The sequence below is a fragment of the Amblyraja radiata genome, chromosome 7, assembly GCF_010909765.2.
Source record: "Amblyraja radiata isolate CabotCenter1 chromosome 7, sAmbRad1.1.pri, whole genome shotgun sequence".
NCBI lineage: Eukaryota > Metazoa > Chordata > Chondrichthyes > Rajiformes > Rajidae > Amblyraja > Amblyraja radiata.
In genome coordinates, this window is record NC_045962.1 from 55570892 (window position 1) to 55591142 (window position 20251).

Genomic DNA, 20251 nt, shown 5'->3' on the forward strand with positions numbered 1-20251 from the left:
CAGCCCACCACAACAGTTTAGCAGGCAACTTTCATGTGGGCTTCAACTATTTAGCAAATTTCCCTTTTATTGCACTGGCAGTTCCGAAGCCAGGCAATATCATTTAACTTTAAATTGTTGAGGTCAAATCGTCCTAAATATAGCCAGTATTCTCACTTGGGTCAACCAATCTGGAATTTTGGTAATGTGTTAATCCCAATCATCCAGTCAATAAATTAAAATTCAGGTATATAATTTACTTTGTTATTATTCAATTTATATTACTTCATTATTATTCAACTATATTGTTTCGTTATTAAGCAACAGAGCCCTCCAACCCTCAAGGAAACTGCATTGAAGAAAATTCTTCAAATTGTCAACTGCATGAATGCAAGTGCAGTTAAGGAAAATTTCCTCTTGGAGGAATCTCCGATATACAGATGTAGTTCATAAATGTATAATGCAACCAGACTCATAGCATAACATACCACAAATGAAAAAATACAACGTATGGTAACAGTTATCCAGCTCCCATCTCCCCTCACGCCAAATATTTCAGTGTATTTGAATGCTAATAATACAGAATTATTCCTTACAAATTTGACTAATAATAGATGGACATCGTAAGTTTCAAATAAAACACTTGAAACTATCTTAGCAGTAAATTAGAAATAACCTTACATGTAGTTTTTATCACCAACGTCACAAAGGTTTAATTTACAGCAGCATTGAAAATAAAATAAAACTGATTCCAACTATACAATCAAAAATATTGGCTTAATATCTAGTCTCTCACGGAAATTCAGCCCTGAAGAACAGTTAGTTTACTTCTGATCCTAAATATCAAGAGCAAAACGTAAAACCGCCAATATCAATTCAAAACAGTAATAAAAACACATACAGACATCTTCACAATGCAAGTGCTGCAATTGTTAATTACAAGTTCCTCATTTACATTTTTTGCAAACAAACTTAAAAAAAGACTGGGTACATTGCACATTTTTTTCCCTCAGCAGCTTTATCCAATGAATTGATATATTTTATTACAACCCTATAAGTTCTCAGGAGCATTATTATCAAGCGCAATGAAAATATTTACATGATCTACAACGTTGATATTAATTAAACATATATATTAATTAGATACAAATTTAGCTAATGTTTATTTGTTCATAACCTGAGATATGTTGATCGTATTCTTAAGAACCATATTCAAAATATTAAAACCAAAGACTTATGCAGGAAAGTTCTCTCTAATATAATTCAAGAAACTGTTGAAAATGAAATCCCATATACTGTTTGTCTACAATAGTGTTAGCATCTACTAATCTGACACAACCAATTAATGAAGCATTTTCAGGAATAGGATACACAGAGGAAAGCCACAGTCATTTTTTAATGAATAAATGTCACTTAAAGTTACTTGGTTTACATTATCACCTTGTGGATGATGCCAATTAATTCAGTACGACTGCAATGGGTAATTTTGTGAGTCACAAATGTATTCTTTGATCATTTTGATACTGCAGTCCAAATTGATAATTGTCATATTAGCAGTAACATTTAGCTAAATATCAATGAATTTCAGTAGAATATACTATGAAAAGAACATGCATGACATTGGGTGCTTTATGCAATGGACAGAGGATTAATTTCTACTTTGGTGTATTTATAATAGGTGGATCAACTTAGCCATCTAAAGGATTTCTTATTTGTGAAAATGACTGCTATTTAAGGAATATTTCCATTGAAATCAATGGAATTGAATTTTCCATTGTAACAGTAGTAATCATTTCTATATCATGATTTCAGTACAAGCAACAAAGGACAAAGTTCTTCCCTATAGTTTCTTTTTTGCATTATGCCCTGCCCCACCACTGTAAAGTAATTGCTGACCTATAACATGGAAGTTGAAAATAACTTTGTGCCTGAAAAATATATTGCACTATCACCGTTCTGTCAATCATAGAATAAAGATACACAAGCAAACATTCCCTCACTATTTCTTCAGTTTATGTTATGTTTATTATTTATGATTTGGAGTAAGTATTAATTTTCATGATCCACTTAGGTGGTGTCATATGCCTTGTTTAATTTTACATGGAATACAATAAGAAAATGTATGTGTTTACCCTCTAGCTTTTTCTCCTTCTTACTTTAAAGTGCTAATTTCGTGTTGAGGTATAACATTATGTTAAGGGAGTGGGGCAGCACCTTTCCATGCCTCAACTAAGTGGCAACTTCTTAATTTACAAACATGGCTTATAAGTATTTACATGAATTCAATCATGGGGACCAAGATAGCTGGGTCCAATTCATCTTGAATCCTTTATATAATGATTCAGTGTTTAAATTCACTGAGCCATTCAGGATCTGAAGAGAAAGCTTGATAGAGCAGCCATCAACATTTTATTTTATCCCTTGAAGATTTTGTGTTAAATAGTGTCAAATATAATCTTAGAGCCCATTGTCTTCGATGCTATGCAGAAATACAGACATTGGTAATATTGAGTATTGACTGCACAGCTCTAATAAAAACAGGTGGTTATACATAAGCAACAGGATTGTTACATCAAGAAATAACGTTAATATGTGTAAGAATGGCTTTTTCTTACAAATAGAACAGTGATCCACATAGATCCACAAATAGAACAATGATCCACATAAACTTGCAGTGCTTATAGAATTATCAACTTCAACAGGATTATTTACGTAGGATTATTTTTTGATTTAACAAAATATGAGAAAATATCATGCAACGCAAGTGCAAATAAGATGGTAGGATTGACAGCTGTAGAAACCCTCAAAAATCTGTGCTTTACTCATATAGACAGGAGGTAAAAAACCCGAAAAAATAATTAAGAAAAATATTTGGGAATGTTCAATCATGAAATAAATTTCTCTTCATTCATTTTAGTACCGTAGAGGTAGTTCAGTTCAGTTTAATACAGTACGAGCACCTTTTTCATTTGAGAGTCATGATTAGTTCTAGTACTCCAAAATCACATCCTTCATGAGCAGACCAGTACCATGGGAAACGCATCTAATGTACTTTTGAAGATCAATGGCTCGCTGTAGCAGCATTGTGGTGCAAACAGTACAACTTTAATTAGGACTGTTAATGGAAAGTGCTCTGTGGTTAGTTCCATACACAAAGCAAGAATCCGACTATGAGGGGTAAAAAGTTGGTCACCATCAGCCAAAGAGTAACCACCAAACCTGATGAGCTGGAGCATGGGTCTGTATGAGTTAATACAAAATGAGCAACATTTTAAAATCACAACATTATTTTTGACTTCTATGTACAATAGAAAATATTTAGCTTTTCCCTCCATGGTGATTCAAACATTTTAACTGTGACCATACTGCAATGAATGCTACACCCCATTCAAATCTGTGAATGTTTACAATTAAATGCTTCACCAACTTTCATTCCTTGTCCAACCTTCCTTAACTCTTAGACAACTACACATCATCACTATAAAAATACTTTAATATTTAACCTGAGAACCCTGAACATAAATTAATTTAAGCTTTATGAATTACTTGCGGATCACTTTTAACTGCGAAACTGCAAGTGCAATTCTTGTAATGCAAAATTGTTTCAGCACAAAACTGGTTCAGCACTGCAAACAAGATCCCTGCTGCACCTAACACAAGTTATATACAAATGTTCACATATTCTGGCTATGTTTAAAAAATTGAGCAATAAGACATCCCAACAATGCTGAGATCACACTAGGTGGAAAAAAACAAATATCAGGAAGATACCAATATACCTCAGATTGAAAATAGATTGCTTAAACTAAAGCTCCAGGATAATAATTTTTATTGGAGCCTAGAGAAAATAAAACAAATTTTCAATTCCATATAATTACTTTCATTTAAAATTGTGCTGGTTTTAGTGCCTCACTTTCTTAAAAATATCACAAATATCTATGAACAAAGATACTCTAATAATAAGGGAGACCAGTGAGCATAAGTCTGAATAGTTTATTATTTTTATTCTAAAACATAACTTTTAATAAAGCATCTTAATTTTGATCAAACAATACTGCAAGAAAATATATACATTACCTATAAAAATAGTCTTTGTGATATTATTTAATGGTGGATCACGTTCAGGAGGACATGAACTGCAGAAATCTAAACAAGATGGACATACCAAGCTTCCAGTGTATAGCCAGTCATTCATATTTACATTAATAGATAGCACCTGCCCTATTTGGCTGCATAAATAAGGCTTATCTGAAACCCAAACAATCAGTCCATTGGTTGAACAGGAAATCTGAAGGACAAATGGAAAGTATTTTACTTAGAATTTGGGAATAAATTCATGTTTAGTTGCAAACCCGTTGTAAGTTTCCAAAATTTGCTTCTCCTTTCAAAGCATACTGGCATTTAGCCATAAACATTACATAATTTCTGTACATAATGTTATTGATGATTAAGTCAAGGTCAAGTACAAACAAAATGTAGATATTTAACAGTCATATTGTTTGGACCTTCCTGCCCGTGTGGGTATTTTCTTAGAAATTCATAATTCTTTTCTTAATTTGAACATTTTTGATGCAGATTTGCAGTGTCGAAAATCTATGGCAATTGCAAGATTTTATTTAATCACTAAAGACAAAAACACAAAGGTCAATAATCGCCAACTTGGTGAATGGCTCAGAAAATGTTCGACGTCAAATCTTGTGAAGCTCTCGTAATCACTGAATAATTTAACAGTTCCTTATCCTTTTAAATATCTGTCTGTTCCTAGATTTCCCATACTTCAGTCACAATTACTTTCCAAGTGGCAAAATACTTAATATTTGCAACTTCGATATATGTTTTCAACATCTGCAGCTTCTTTATTTAAAAATTGTTTAACATTAAATAAAGCATTATTGCTGCCAGCACTAATAAGATTCTGCCACCAGACACATAATTCTCATTTCAATACAGCATTCAACAGGGATTGTTCCCTTCCTGATGCGATGGTCTGCTCTTCTGCCCCCACCTAAGGCATTTTCTCATGCAACCACAGGAGAGGCGAAACCTGTCTTTTCCCCTAATCTCTTCCCAACAGCCATTTCCTATGCAGCCCTTACAGGTAAGATAATATTTTAATTGCATTTCTTATAATCTATTATACTGCATATTATACACAATGTGGCCTCCTCTACATTGGATAAACCATAGATTGGGTAATCTCTTAGTGGACCACTTGCGCTCAGTCCACAGGAGTTACCCTGGGCTTCCGACTGCCTATCACTTCAATTCCACAACACATTCCCTCTCTGACATTTATCTGTGGCCTTCTGCACTGTTACAATGAGGCCCATCTCAAACTCGACCATTATCCCAGCAGTCTTTACAAGTAAGCCCATGAGCCTTCATCAGGCATGTTGTAGCTTTCAGGACTGAATATCGAATTCTTCAACTTCAGGTTGACACGCTCTTTCTGTCTGTTGCATCAGGACAGGCCATTTTGCCTGCCATCCTCTTTCTAGCATTTTTATGGTCTGCTTTAATGGTGACATTCTAATAGGCCAGACTATGCAACTTTATACTGACGTTGTGCGACAGACTGAGTTTTTCTAGTATTTTGTATTTATTTCAGATTCTCAACGTCCACAGATTTTTTGATTTTCATCAAAATGAGAGCCATTTTACTCTAAACAAGTTTGTGATAAATTATTAGATTCTTTGTAGTATCTTCAGTTTATATTACTCTGGCATTATGTTTATTAATTTAATAACCACTGCAGACTTTTATTTTCTTTTGAAGGCTGTTTCATTATTGAAGGAAAATATTACAAAACCTACGTTGGATATTTTCATTTAAATCATATTACAATAATGTACTCTAGGATTATCTATTAAGACTGACTGACATGTGGATACCCCAACTCACCCGATAGCACCCACTACCCCAGTCTGGAAAGCTTGGAATCTTGTTGCACTGTTGCATAACAAAATGAGATTTCTGACTTAGGCAGACAGATTCGGCTCCATATTCTTCTGCTCCATAGTTACGAGAAGGCTCTGAAATACATTCAGATTATTATTTATAGTGAAAACAAAATATTGAAAATGCTGGAAATCCTAAACTAAAAAAGCAAAAGTTAGAAAAACACAACAGGTTAGACAGTGCCGACAGAAAGAGAACAAGCTAACTATTTCATAATGATTGTTCAGAAGTGTCGACTGGTTTTGTTCTTAAAAGCTGCAACCCGACCTGCAGAACATTTCCTCCAGCATTGCTTTACATTTCATATTTATATCTGCCACTTAATTCATTTATAAAACGACTTCATACAATTCAAAATGCAGAAAAGCATGTTGTATAACAGCCACTTGCTGGCCGATTAACTATTAGGTGCACCAGGAGACACTCGACTAAACAAAAAGGTACACAGAAATAAAACCAACTTCCAACTTCTTTTGATATGGCACTTCAAATGTTAATACAAATTTTAAGAAGCTTACACAACCCCAAGGAAAATAAAAACATATGGGTGGGATAAAAGTGAAATAAGGCTGCTGAGAGCCTACTCAAATATATGAATTTTAAAGATGCTACTATTTTAGGGAGGAGGAGGTATAGAGGCAGAATAAATCAGTTTGTTATCATGACCTCGGTCCATTAGTTCTAGAATTTGATTCCCTTGGTATTCAGAAATCAATTGATCTTTGCTTTGAATGAATTCAGCAACTCAGCCGTCAAAGAATTCCAAAGATATGCACATTTCTCTTATCTCAGTTCTAAACAGGGGTCAAGGAAAGAGTGTTCACTTCGCGGCCCTGTTTCCACCAATCTTTCCACCACTACGCACAAGAAGCACAAGACGCCATTGTATGCAGATGCGGAGAAGTGTGTTCAGCTCCGGCTGAACAATTTCTAATCTTGTGATGTGGGCTCAATAAGAAGTCGTCCTAGACAGCATATCCTTTATTCTGGCAAATATATCCCCTTTCAGGCAATGCCAAACTGTACACATCCTTAAGGTGCATTCTCAATATCCTTCTGCTCTATACAATTGTAGAAAGCCATTTTTGGTCAGTATCGGATAGATTAATAACAAAATAAACTTTAATGAAAAGCCAAAACACAATTGTTACATTATTGAACAAGAAGCAAATTTGAATCTATCCTACTGAATGCAGTAAACTGACTATAAAAAGTACCAAGTGTTCAGGGCCAAAGTAGTGTTCCTAATGTACAGATGCATGATGTTGTTTATTTTATCTAAACCTTTTTTACCATTTGTGCACTATTAATAAAAATACTTTGCAGTACCACAACCCATCCTTGCATGCATCAGGCATTTTATAATCTGAAAACAACGCTGCTTCGATGGATCGATGATGGATACATTCTAATAACTAACCTGGCTGATTTTGAGAAATCCTACAATCAGAGCCACGTTGGAATTCTCCACTTATGTACCAGCTGAAATCTTGGCTAAAAGGGCAGTAATCAGCTATCTCCACTGATCCACCATAGTACTGCAACTCTTCTTCTGGGACACCATCAAGATAGTCAAAATACTACAAAAAGTAAATACATATCTTTAGGGGAAAACATCACTATTTGCTTTCATGATGAAACAAAAGAGTGTATATGTGTAAAGGAAGTAGCTCCATAAATAGTGGATGCATTAGTAATAATCTTTCAAAACTCTTTAGATTCTGGAGTAGTTCCTGAGGATTGGCGGGTAGCAAACGTAACCCCACTTTTTAAGAAGGGAGGGAGAGAGAAAACGGGGAATTACAGACCAGTTAGTCTAACATCGGTAGTGGGGAAACTGCTAGAGTCAGTTATTAAAGATGGGATAGCAGCACATTTGGAAAGTGGTGAAATCATTGGACAAAGTCAGCATGGATTTACAAAAGGTAAATCATGTCTGACGAATCTTATAGAATTTTTCGAGGATGTAACTAGTAGCGTGGATAGGGGAGAACCAGTGGATGTGGTGTATCTGGACTTCCAGAAGGCTTTCGACAAGGTCCCACATAAGAGATTAGTATACAAACTTAAAACACACGGCATTGGGGGTTCAGTATTGATGTGGATAGAGAACTGGCTGGCAAACAGGAAGCAAAGAGTAGGAGTAAACGGGTCCTTTTCACAATGGCAGGCAGTGACTAGTGGGGTACCGCAAGGCTCAGTGCTGGGACTCCAGCTATTTACAATATATATTAATGATCTGGATGAGGGAATTGAAGGCAATATCTCCAAGTTTGCGGATGACACTAAGCTGGGGGGCAGTGTTAGCTGTGAGGAGAATGCTAGGAGACTGCAAGGTGACTTGGATAGGCTGGGTGAGTGGGCAAATGTTTGGCAGATGCAGTATAATGTGGATAAATGTGAGGTTATCCATTTTGGTGGCAAAAACAGGAAAGCAGACTATTATCTAAATGGTGGCCGACTAGGAAAAGGGGAGATGCAGCGAGACCTGGGTGTCATGGTACACCAGTCATTGAAAGTAGGCATGCAGGTGCAGCAGGCAGTGAAGAAAGCGAATGGTATGTTAGCTTTCATAGCAAAAGGATTTGAGTATAGGAGCAGGGAGGTTCTACTGCAGTTGTACAGGGTCTTGGTGAGACCGCACCTGGAGTATTGCGTACAGTTTTGGTCTCCAAATCTGAGGAAGGACATTATTGCCATAGAGGGAGTGCAGAGAAGGTTCACCAGACTGATTCCTGGGATGTCAGGACTGTCTTATGAAGAAAGACTGGATAGACTTGGTTTATACTCTCTAGAATTTAGGAGATTGAGAGGGGATCTTATAGAAACTTACAAAATTCTTAAGGGGTTGGACAGGCTAGATGCAGGAAGATTGCTCCCGATGTTGGGGAAGTCCAGGACAAGGGGTCACAGCTTAAGGATAAGGGGGAAATCCTTTAAAACCGAGATGAGAAGAACTTTTTTCACACAGAGAGTGGTGAATCTCTGGAACTCTCTGCCACAGAGGGTAGTCGAGGCCAGTTCATTGGCTATATTTAAGAGGGAGTTAGATGTGGCCCTTGTGGTTAAGGGGATCAGAGGGTATGGAGAGAAGGCAGGTACGGGATACTGAGTTGGATGATCAGCCATGATCATATTGAATGGCGGTGCAGGCTCGAAGGGCCGAATGGCCTACTCCTGCACCTGATTTCTATGTTTCTATGTTTCTATGTAAAGCAATATAGGTTACATAAAAGGTGCAATACTGCAGACAAAAAAATAAATAAAACTGCAGGTCCGAAAAGCTGAAATAAGAACAGAAAATGCTTGAAATACTCAGCAGATTAGGCAGCATCTGCAGAAAGAGAAACACAACAAATATTTCAGGTTAGACTCTTTGACAGCCAGAAACAGGAAAGATGAAAAAAAGGTAGTTGCAGGTGAACCAGATAGCATCAGTGAAGGGATGCAGATTTATTGTTTCTGTCAGAACTATAATATTCTACAGACAGGTAGAATTCTAAAGAAAAGATAGCAAAGAACAAGAAGTAAGTAGTGGACATGGCAGAATAATAAATGAGATGATCTTGCTATCTAAAGGAATTGTGTAATTGACAAGATAAGTCAGACGGTGCAAATAACAACTGCAGATTTGTCACTAGGACCAATGCCTGAAGAAATGTAACAGTGATTATGATCCTACATTGCTAAATTGCTGAGTCCAAAAGTTGAGATGTATAATAGTATGTCACATTGTTCTTGGAGGAGAGAAAAAAGTTTGTTTATCAGAAAAAGTATTGATGGATGAAAATTACAATAAAGGTCAATATTCTGTTGTGACTATTGCAATGCAACTAACTCGAGAACGAATATATATTAAAAAATCAGGATTGAAGAGGACAGATTTCTCCTGGATAGAGCTGAGCTGCTTGGGCGTGTAAGCAAAACAAATATTTTATCACAGTGCTGACAGGCTCACTTGTTAGTTGAATAAATCAGATGCTGGTTGTTCTTGCTGGTTGTTCTTGACAATGTAAATAGATAGCTGGTGCAAATAGGTTTCTGGTCAATAAAGATGTCTCTTCCTCACACCAGGATGTTTAAGAGAATTATTAGGTTCATTCTCCTTAAATTACACTTATTTCGCAGGGATATTTGTTATTTATTAACTGAAGGTCCGGACAGCTTCATTATATGGGGAACTGAGAATGGAAGTAATCTGTGGAATTTTCAGTGAATAGCCAACTCTGACCATATCAAGTAAAAACAGATTTAATTTAACTTATTAAGTTTCATGATTTAGTGACATTACAAGGCACTTTTCAGTTAAGTATATTTGAAGTGAGACAATTTTGGAATGAAGTAGACAAATGCAGACAAATTGTGCAAAAGTGCCTTCTAGAAATATTGTAACATTACTTATTTAAATAATAAGCAGTTAATCTGTACATAGTGGAAAACAAATTAAATTGCACGTTGAATGTTAGATGAAGGGGTACTGTTCAGATCTCCAGGAATAAAATGTTATGTTCTGCTTTGAAAGAGTGCCTTGAGAGCAAACATCAGTTTAATGTCTCAACCATAGATTTGCTGCTCAAAAATCGAAGCGCTCTATCAGTACTGCATTGAAATATCAATGCGTCCTTAACATGCACAGTACTGTGCTAGTCTTTGGAATGGAAAGGACGTCATTAAACTGGAAAAGGTGTAAAAAGACAGAAGTATGTCATTCGGTCTTGAGGGTTTGAACTATAAGGAGGCTGGATAAGCTGGGATTTTTATTACCTGGTGCCTAGGATTCGGAGGTATATAAAATCATGAGGGGCATAGATAAAGTATAAAGGCACAGTTTTTTCCCCAGGGTAGGAGGGCGCAGGGTTAAGGTAAGAGGGGAAAGATTTAATAGGAACCCGAGGGGTAACTTTTTCACATGGAAGGTGGTGTGCATATGGAATGCACTGCCAAAGGAAATGGTAGAGGCTGGTATAATTATGACATTTAAAAGGCACTTGAACAGGTACCAGGAAAGGAAAGTTTGGAGGGATGCGGTCTAGGTGGGACTAGCTTGGTTAGGGGACTAGATCAGATTGGGTGAGTTGTGATGAAAGGCCAGTTTCCATACTCTAGAGCCTTATGGGTGTGACTTCTACGCATAGCTTTCTTACGTAAGAAGTTAAGCATGCTACCATGTGAGTGGTTGTTGATAGATTCTGATGAAGTAGTTGCAAATCTTGCGGAAGAACACCACACCATGCGGGACTCCTACAGCAACGTCTGAGTGTTTGGATAACTTTTCTCCAATATCTAAAAACATTTTCCCTTGTACAATGTAGGATTCCCATGTTTTCTCATGTTGCTAATGACCACTTGCTTGGATCTGATTAAATAGCCACTGGATACGAATGGCAAACATACTCACGCAGTCTCCAAACTACCTGGATAACAACATGGCTGGTTCTGGCTCCTGCTTCTGCACTACAGTCAAGGTGTTTTAAGGTGAGAGAGGAAAGATTTAAAAGGGATCTGAAGGGCAACTATGAAACCCATGTTTAGTACTACTTTACATTCCCATGTATTCTAATTAACAGACATTGAGAAAAGAGGATACTTTTCTAATTACATGATTGGTCTTGAAAGAAATGTCAATCAAACTAGTTCAGCTGTGATTAATGGAAGCAGCTTTGAGAGTCTATTAATCTTTACATTAAAGAACCCTACCATAACTTAAATATACCCTGCAAATATTTCAAGATTGAAAAATAAATCAGAAATTATAGTGATTTTGAATTTACCACCTACACATACAAAAATAAAAATACAAACTCATGATCAGAACAACTATGGAGTGAATTTCAGATACAGAAGCAGGATGAGTAATCTGAACAGCAACAGCGTGCTAATAACTTTTAAAGGATGCTGAAATGGTGCAAGATGAGAATTGATTCATAATACCTGATATTCTTTTGGCACAGGATCTGGGTACTTTTCCAAGTTACATACTGCCACTGCCTTCTGATCTTGACGGCACATCAACCTTAACGGCGATGTTCTCAGAGTGTTACAATATGGAGTTATATTCTTATTCCTGGATAGTAAAATATTAACAATGGCATGTTGGTCAATTATATACACTTTATATACATGGGTGTCAATTTTAAAATTATTTCAAGAATAGAAATAAATCTTGCTAAAAATGATTTTAGGTTCTTGAACTACATCATCCTCTCTCTGGTTTAAACATTTTCAAAAGATCTAATAAGGAGAAAACCTGGATAGTTGAAAATACTGTAACATTACATGGCAAATGTTAATGTAAACACAAAATGTTTTATTATTAAACAAAAAATAGACAAGCTAAAATATAATAAACAATGTATAAGGATCAAAAATTAAATGTGTGAGATTGGAAATCATCATTCTTACAGCTTGTAAGCATTTAACTTGCTGAAAGCCTCAAGTTTAAATCTTGTATTGTTTAAACTGGGCAAGAGAAGGTTGCAGATTAAGCAGTAGTAATTTACCCAAGTTGTAATATAATACTATTAATGATACTACTGTAATAATACTACTCTTCCTATTGTATGTACAAGGGATTCTGTTACGTGCAAAACAAAGTACTCACCCTTTCTGTTGTTGGTCAATCCAGAATTTGCAGCTATTCATTACAAAATCACAGCCCATCCCTTCACCCCATTCCAATCTCTCTGCTTTGCTATAATTGGCACGGTACCATCTGATCGATTAGAGAAGGGGATAGGAAAAAAAACCACATATCTGCAATAACTTGAATATTTGATTAATCTGGTCACAATGTTGGACCATGTAAGATTAAAGTTGATTTTAAATGGTCAAACACACTAAAACAGGTCTAACAGGTCAGACAAATCATTGTTGCCGCCACTCAATGATTTTGTTTGTAATAATATACATTAGAGCATAGACAAAGGTTAATTTGAAGATTATAGAGAGCAACTCTACATGCGTACAGTAGAGAGCATATTGACTGGTTGCATCATGGCCTGGTTCGGTAACTTGAATGCCCATGAGCGAAGAAGACTGCAATAAGTGGTGAACATTGCCCAGTTTAGTACAGATACTGACCTCCCCACCATCGAAGGGATTTACAGGACTCGCTGCCTCAAAAAGGCAGCCAGCATCATCAGAGACCCAAACCACCCTGGCTGCACACTCATTTCACTCCTGCATCAGGAAGAAGCTATAGGAGCCTGAAAATTGTAACTTCCAGGTTCAGGAACAGCTTCTTCCTTACAGCCATACATTACAACCTCCAAATAAGCTGTGAATTAGCTTTGTTTTTTTGCACTATTATTGTTTGTTTTTATGTATGTATACTGAATTTATTTTTTGTTTATTTGAGTACTATATTTTCTTTCTGTTGTGTTGCTGCAAATAAGAATTTCAATGTTCTGTCGGGGTCATATGACAATAAAATACTATGACTGTTGACTCAAAGCATGACTACATATTAATACATGCCATCTGACTTAAGCACATAAATGTTATTTGTAGATTGAGATACAGCATAGAAACAGGTCATTAGGCCCAACTTGTCCATGCCCACCACTGAGAAGACTTAGATAATGGATCTCCCCCCTACCCATTTGTCTCTCCTGTCCCTCTACAAGTATGACAATTTCAAATGTAGTTCAATCCTTGCAACATAAAAAAAGATGCATTGCCATCAATAGTCTAAGACATTCTAACCACATTCATGAACTAACTAAATGCAGCATACATTTTTTACAAATGTTGAGGGCATCAAGATATTCACTAAAAGATTCAGTTAGAGAATTTGGAAGAAACCTTACTCAAAGGTGAGAATGTAATTGTTCCTGCTTTGAGATATGGTTGAAACAAACAGTACAAACACATATAATAAGAAACTGGGAGAATGAATAAAATTATGTTAACAGATTTAGATGAGGAAGGATGGTAGAATGCTCAAGTTGAGCATGACCACCAGCATGAATTGTTGTGCCAAATGTTCTGTCTCTGTGCTGTAATCCTATGAAGTATATTGAAGTTAATAGTGTTTGTAGCTATGCATTAAAAATAAAATATTTAAGAAACAATATTTACATCAACCCTTATTAAATCTTTATGATATCCTAATTATGTTTCTATTAGTAGATTGACATGAGATTGGTAGTAAAATTCAGGAGAACTGTAAATAGATATGAATGCCAACTTTTGTTTTGATCAAGGAGGTAAATGCTAATTTGATGATTCGTTTGTGGCAGGTCTTTATATTTATAATCCAGAGGCTTGGACTAAAGGTAAAAAGAGAGAATCTAAAAACTTTGAAGCTGTCCGAACTGTTACAGAAATACAACTGGTTTGCAAATACATTTCTGGAAGGAGAACTAGTCATTGTTGCTTAATCTAACCTATATACCCTTCCAATCCCATAGGAACATGGTCAAATCTTAATTGCCCTATTAAGCAGCAGACCACTCACCCGCATCAAACCTGGGCAACTAATAATGAATGGTAAATGTAGGCACTGCAGAAGATAGATGGTGGAAATTGCATTGCTGAAGTAGATTCAAGTGTTCTACAGCACAGAAACAGGTCCTTCAGTCCAACTTGTCCACACTGACCAAGATCCTTATCTAAGCAAGTCTCATTCAATTGCATTTTGCCCAAATTCCTCTAAAACTTTCTTATCCATGTACCTGCCCAAAATGTTTTTTAAACACTATAATTGTAGCTGCCATTACAATAATAATGAGAAGCTGCACAGGAAACTGATTGAGAACCTTGTGTCTGCACAGAAACATAGCTCAAAATGTCAATAAGAAGAAAGAGTTTGTTACTGACCTAAGGAAGCAAGGGGGTGAACACAACCCTGTCCTCTGTTACTCTGTGAACAAGAAACTGCATTGCACCCTGGTGTATATGACAATAAATTAACCCAAATCTGATCTCTCACAACATATCTTCTGGCAGCTCATTCTATATACTCACCGCCGTGTGTGTGGGAAAACATGCCCCTCAGATCCACTTTAAATCTTTTCCTCTCACTGTAAACCTATGACCCTTTGGTTTGGACTCCCCTTACCTTGGAAATAGACCCTGATTATGTACACATCTCATAATTTTATAAACTATAAAGTCATCCCCAAGTCTATCGTTTGTTCTGGGGAAAATAGTCCCAGTTCATCTAATCTCTTTTTATAACTCAAGCCCTCCAATCCATACCCATGAATCTTTTCTGCACCTTTTCTATCTGCAGCAAGCAAGAATGTCATTGTCCTATCTGGGGCACATGACAATAAACTCTCTTGACTCTAATATCCATTCCACAGTATAATGATCAGAACTACAATACTGCAAATGTGACAGAAGCAACATGTTTTTATATTATTCACAATAAACATTACTGCATCACTCAAACTCAAGACCAGAGGCAACAGGATTATCACAGTCTTGAATGCAAATGTGACAAACAGTGATATAGAAAGAACTCAATAATTTAAAAAGGTGATGAACTTGATTATTTCTCCATTTCAGACTGTTAAATAGTGTTTTATTTTTTATTTTCCAGTTCGGACCTGTGAATATTTTTTCCAAAAATGTTAAAGAACCATATTCAGCATATACACTTCATACATAAGGACTATCAGAAACGGGTTTGGTTTCTAATTCTGTTATCACACTAGTCCAAAACATGATGCATTACCCAATACTTGAATTATGTCTGTCATTTGCAGGCAGGCATGTAAATGATCCAAAATATATATAAATTCTATATACATTTTCTGGAGTTTACACTATTTTCTTTGCAATGTGCTAAACATTCTCAGCACTGAAAAGACTATCTGTAAAACAACTTCCTAGTTTCTGGACAACATAAACTTTCATTGAACTTACCCAGTATCCTCTAATGCTGCTAAGGTTAATCTGGAAAATACTCTGTTCTGTGTGTGGGATCCAGTCATTGCTTCATTCTAGGGAGTGAAATGGAATAAAACATAACAAAGACATATCAAACCATTCTGTCATTATTTAGATTTTCTTGCAGCACATACCACAACAACCAGGAATAATAACACAGAAATTAAGAAGCTGATTTTTTCTAGTTTCTTTTTCCTTCGTGGAGGGAAAGATCTGCTTTTATAACAATGTTTCCATCAGTTGAGTTTTCCTATCTAGCTCTCTCTTGAAAATATCCAGAGAACCGGCCTCCACCGCCCGGCAGAGAATTCCACAGACTCACAACTCTCTGTGTGAAATAGTGTTTCCTCATCTCCGTTCTAAATGCCTTACCCCTTATTCTTAAACTGTGGCCTCTAGTTCTGGACGCCTCCAACATTGGGAACATGTTTCCTGCCTCTGGCGTGTCCAAACCCTTAATAATCTTATATGTTTCAATAAGATTCCCTCTCATCCTTCTAAACTCCAGAGTATACAAGACCAGCTGCTCCATTCTCTCAGCATATGACAATACTGCCGTCCTGGGAATTAACCTTGTGAACCTACGCTGCACTCCCTCAATAGCAAGAATGTCCTTCCTCAAATTACGGGACCAAAACTGCAAACAATACTCCAGGTGTGGTTTCACTAGGACCATGTACAACTGTAGAAGAACCTCTTTGCTCCTATACTCAACTCCTCTTGTTATGAAGGCCAACATGCCATTCGCTTTCTTCATGGCCTGCTGTACCTGCATGCTTACTTTCATTGACTGAAGAACAAGGACCCCCAGATCCCATTGTACTTCCCCTTTTCCCAACTTGACACCATTCCCTTCATCTAAATCATTGATGTATATTGTAAATAGCTGTGGTCCCAGCACCTAGCCTTGCGGTACCCCACTAGTCACTGCCTTCTGAAAGGGACCCGTTAATCCCTACTCTTTGTTTCCTGTCTGCCAACTAATTTTCTATCCAAGTCAGCACTACCCCCAATTCCATGTGCCTTAATTTTGCCCACTAATCTCCTATGTGGGACCTTATCAAATGCTTTCTGAAAGTCCAGGTACACTACATCCACTGGCTCTCCCTTGTCCATTTTCCTAGTTACATCCTCAACAAATTCCAGAAGATTAGTCAAGCATGATTTCCCCTTGCTGACTCAGACCGATCCTGTTACTGCTATCCAAATGTGCCGCTATTTCATCTTTTATGATTGACACCAGCATCTTCCACACCACCGATGTCAGACTAACTGGTCTATAACTGACATGCAAGTTAAAGAGTCAAAGAATTCCGCAATGAAAATCACGGCTGTGCAGGGCTCAAAATTAACGGTTTCCCGGGTGCCAATGGCCACCAAAAGTCCCGCCGGGCAACCTAAAAGCCGTGTCATTTTGCCCGGCTTGGCCCCCCCTCTCTCTCTCTCTTTGTCACTCTCCGTCTCTGGGCCACCGAGTTATCCCTCTCTGGCTGCTCCTCATCCGCCGGCACGGCCAGCCGCCTTGCACATGCGCACTGCCACGGCCTGCACATCCTCCCCCTGCACATGCGCACAACCACAGCCAGCACATCATCCAGAGCCCAGGCCGCAGGGGGGCAAATTCCACCTGCCAATCAGCTGCGGAAGTCCCGATAAGGTCGAGACCCGGCCTAGGCGGTGCATTTTTTGGGGGGGACTTCCGGGTGGGATGTTAAGGGCACTCTCATAATTTTGTCCAGATTAAAGAAGGTACCGGAAAATTTGTGGTGGCCCGGTATGATCAGCGACTGCCATAACTCATGTGGATCATGCATTGTAAGGGTTTATATGTTGAATCAATTGCATTGTTCATTGTGAGATCAGCAATACGGATCCTGCATTCAGATGGAGCTGGCTCTGTTTGACATTCATTTATATCCATGATCTGCAGCTTTATATACTTTATAAATGAGCACATGCTCAAGATTATCCATTAGTGGCTTGGTTCTAACATTCAAGCAATTTGTTGCAGCAGCCCATTTTTTCAAATTGTCCAGTGTATGAAACTGCTTTGCTAAAATCGGTGGTGAAAATACTGCCATGATGGGCTTTTGCAGTGTGATCTTTTTAATTTGTGGTCGTATCGTGGGTTTAATATTGGTCAGGATTAATTAACTAGTTTTGTCTATGGCTAAATTCAGCGCTTTATAAAGCACTGGCTTTTAACCTGTAGGAGGAACTGCAGATGCTGGTTTAAACCGAAGATAGACACAGAAAGCTGGAGTAATTCAGCAGGACAGGCGGCATCTCGGGAGAGAAGGAATAGGTGACGTTTTAGGTCAGGACCGCTCCACAGACCAGTCTGAGGAAGGGTCTCGACCCGAAACGTCACCCAATCCTCTCTCCCGTGATGCTGCCTGTCCCGCTGAGTTACTCCAGCTTTCTGTGTCTAGCTTCTGGATATTAACCTGTTATTCTGGTATTATCCCAACATTCTGTGATGGGAATAAATCTCTAGCTTAAAGCCCTGTCTCACGGTGGGAGCTGACCCACGAGGTACTCCGAGTGAAAGACCCGTGGTTGTGTACGAGATTCCAAGTGTATGATCAAGATTTTAACCGAGTTCCCACGTGTGTGTATAAGTTTGCCGTTTACTTCTCATTTCCGCGATGTGTCAAGTTCCACTCCCGAGTTACCAAGTTCCTCTCCCGAGTTACTCTTGTTTCAAATAAGTTCCCACTTCGGGACTCATTGTTTCATACGGCCTTCCTCCCGTATTAGTGGAATTGTAAAACGTATTACTAATTGTATTACGAAATAGGACATACGGGATGAATTCAGTAGGTCAGGCAGCGTATGGGGAAAGAGGAATAGTCAGGGTTTCGGCTCTTCTGCTTCCTCGTCAAATTGGGAAACTACTGTTGAGTCTGTCTTTTGCCACATTCTGCTTGGGTCAGCCGAGATTCCTGCTCTCTGCAGCCGAACCTGGGCTCCATGAAGCCGAGGAGTGAACCTCCAGCTCAGCTAAACTCTCCCGCGTCTGTGTCCGACGCTCCTTCTAACCACAAAATGTGTTATTCTTCTGTGCAACATTTAAAGAAAGAATAGTGAATTCAATATATAATGGAACACTCATTTAAAACACCCTTTGGTCCGGCAACGCTAGTTGTTATAGAATGGCAAATCGTAAATTATCCTGCTTCGAATTAAAGGAGTCTTGCCTGTTCACTCTTCCTTCCAGGCTGCTGTTTTACAATAAAACTCCTTTAATTCTCTACACTCGTAACACCTGGTACCGGACTAGCTATCGTGTGTAAACGTTACACGGTAGAATGGTAATTATTACATCAGCCCTAAGTTTCAAGAAAGCGCGGGGAACTAGAGGGATTACCCGACCCTGATTCTCAAATACTAGAGGGCGCAGGATTAAGATGCGAGACCCCAAGTGTTTTCCACACGTTGGAGTGGGCATCTGGATTCTACTGCCAGGGAATGTGATGCAAGCAGACGCAATATCAACTTTTAAGAGGCATTTAGACCAACACATGGATGAGCGGGCAGGGAGTAGAGGCTCATGTGCAGGCAGGTAGGGTACATTTAGATTGGCATCATAATGGTACAGACATTATGGGCTGAAGGGTCTCTTTCTGTGCTGTACTGTTCTTTATAACAGTGCCCCGGTAAATGTAAAAAGAGTGCGGTCACTCCTCGCACCCAGATATTCTTCAAAAGATCCTCTATGAACGCTAACAGTCAGATTGGAATCCCTGTTTATCTACCATCGATTGAACGTGAAATTAGTCAAAAGAGTAAGCACGGTGCGGAGGGGGTGTCCTAGTTGCAGTAGAAGATAACGTTTAACTCGGTGATCAGAACTTGGTCAGTTTTGATTTGACACTAGATTTAAAAGGCCTGTGAGAAAAAAACATGGAAAACACCAAAACAGTGCAAAGGATTCCAGCACCTCACCCCTCCCCCATACCCGTGGTGGCTACAGAATGCTGCAGTGCTACAGTTGCCTAAAGCTACACTTTTAACAACTTTGGGCAGCGGGCGGTTGTTAATATCATTACCTGAAGAACTATGCAAACATCGCGTAGTTTCAGCATTTCATTTCAGCAAGTCTTCAATCGAGGTGATCAGCTTCAGCAGTAGATGGAAAGCACCGCATGAATGCAGTATAAATGTGCAGCATTAGTACTGAAGTCGAAACATTCCAGACTGAGCTTGCTGTTACTGGAGGCATCCCTTGATTCCACCATGAGATTTTAAATTCTCAGCCTTTGACAATCCCTGCTACCGCTTTTTGAAGTAATATTCGAAAGCCGAAAAAAATAGCCAGCAATCTGATAAGCGACTCCGCTGACAAACTCCAGACCTGTCCTCCTTAAATCAAGCCTGTCCCCGCCTCCTCCCTATCCCATCCTCCAAACCCCC

General features: G+C 38.2%; 1 protein-coding gene across 2 annotated transcripts in view; it reads right to left on the reverse strand.

Moving 5' to 3' along the window:
- Nucleotides 1-488: 488 nt before the first annotated feature.
- The window catches only part of lmln (leishmanolysin like peptidase), a 62322-nt gene continuing 42559 nt past the window's right edge, over nt 489-20251 (reverse strand). For both annotated transcript variants that reach the window (XM_033024591.1, XM_033024592.1), the window contains 7 exons: nt 15812-15888; nt 12540-12650; nt 11870-12002; nt 7359-7518; nt 5882-6012; nt 4057-4267; nt 489-3219 (listed from right to left, as the gene is read on the reverse strand). In XM_033024591.1, the coding sequence (XP_032880482.1) occupies nt 3119-3219; nt 4057-4267; nt 5882-6012; nt 7359-7518; nt 11870-12002; nt 12540-12650; nt 15812-15888 (924 nt within the window). In that variant the 3' untranslated portion in view covers nt 489-3118. The remainder of the gene's footprint in view (nt 3220-4056; nt 4268-5881; nt 6013-7358; nt 7519-11869; nt 12003-12539; nt 12651-15811; nt 15889-20251) is intronic.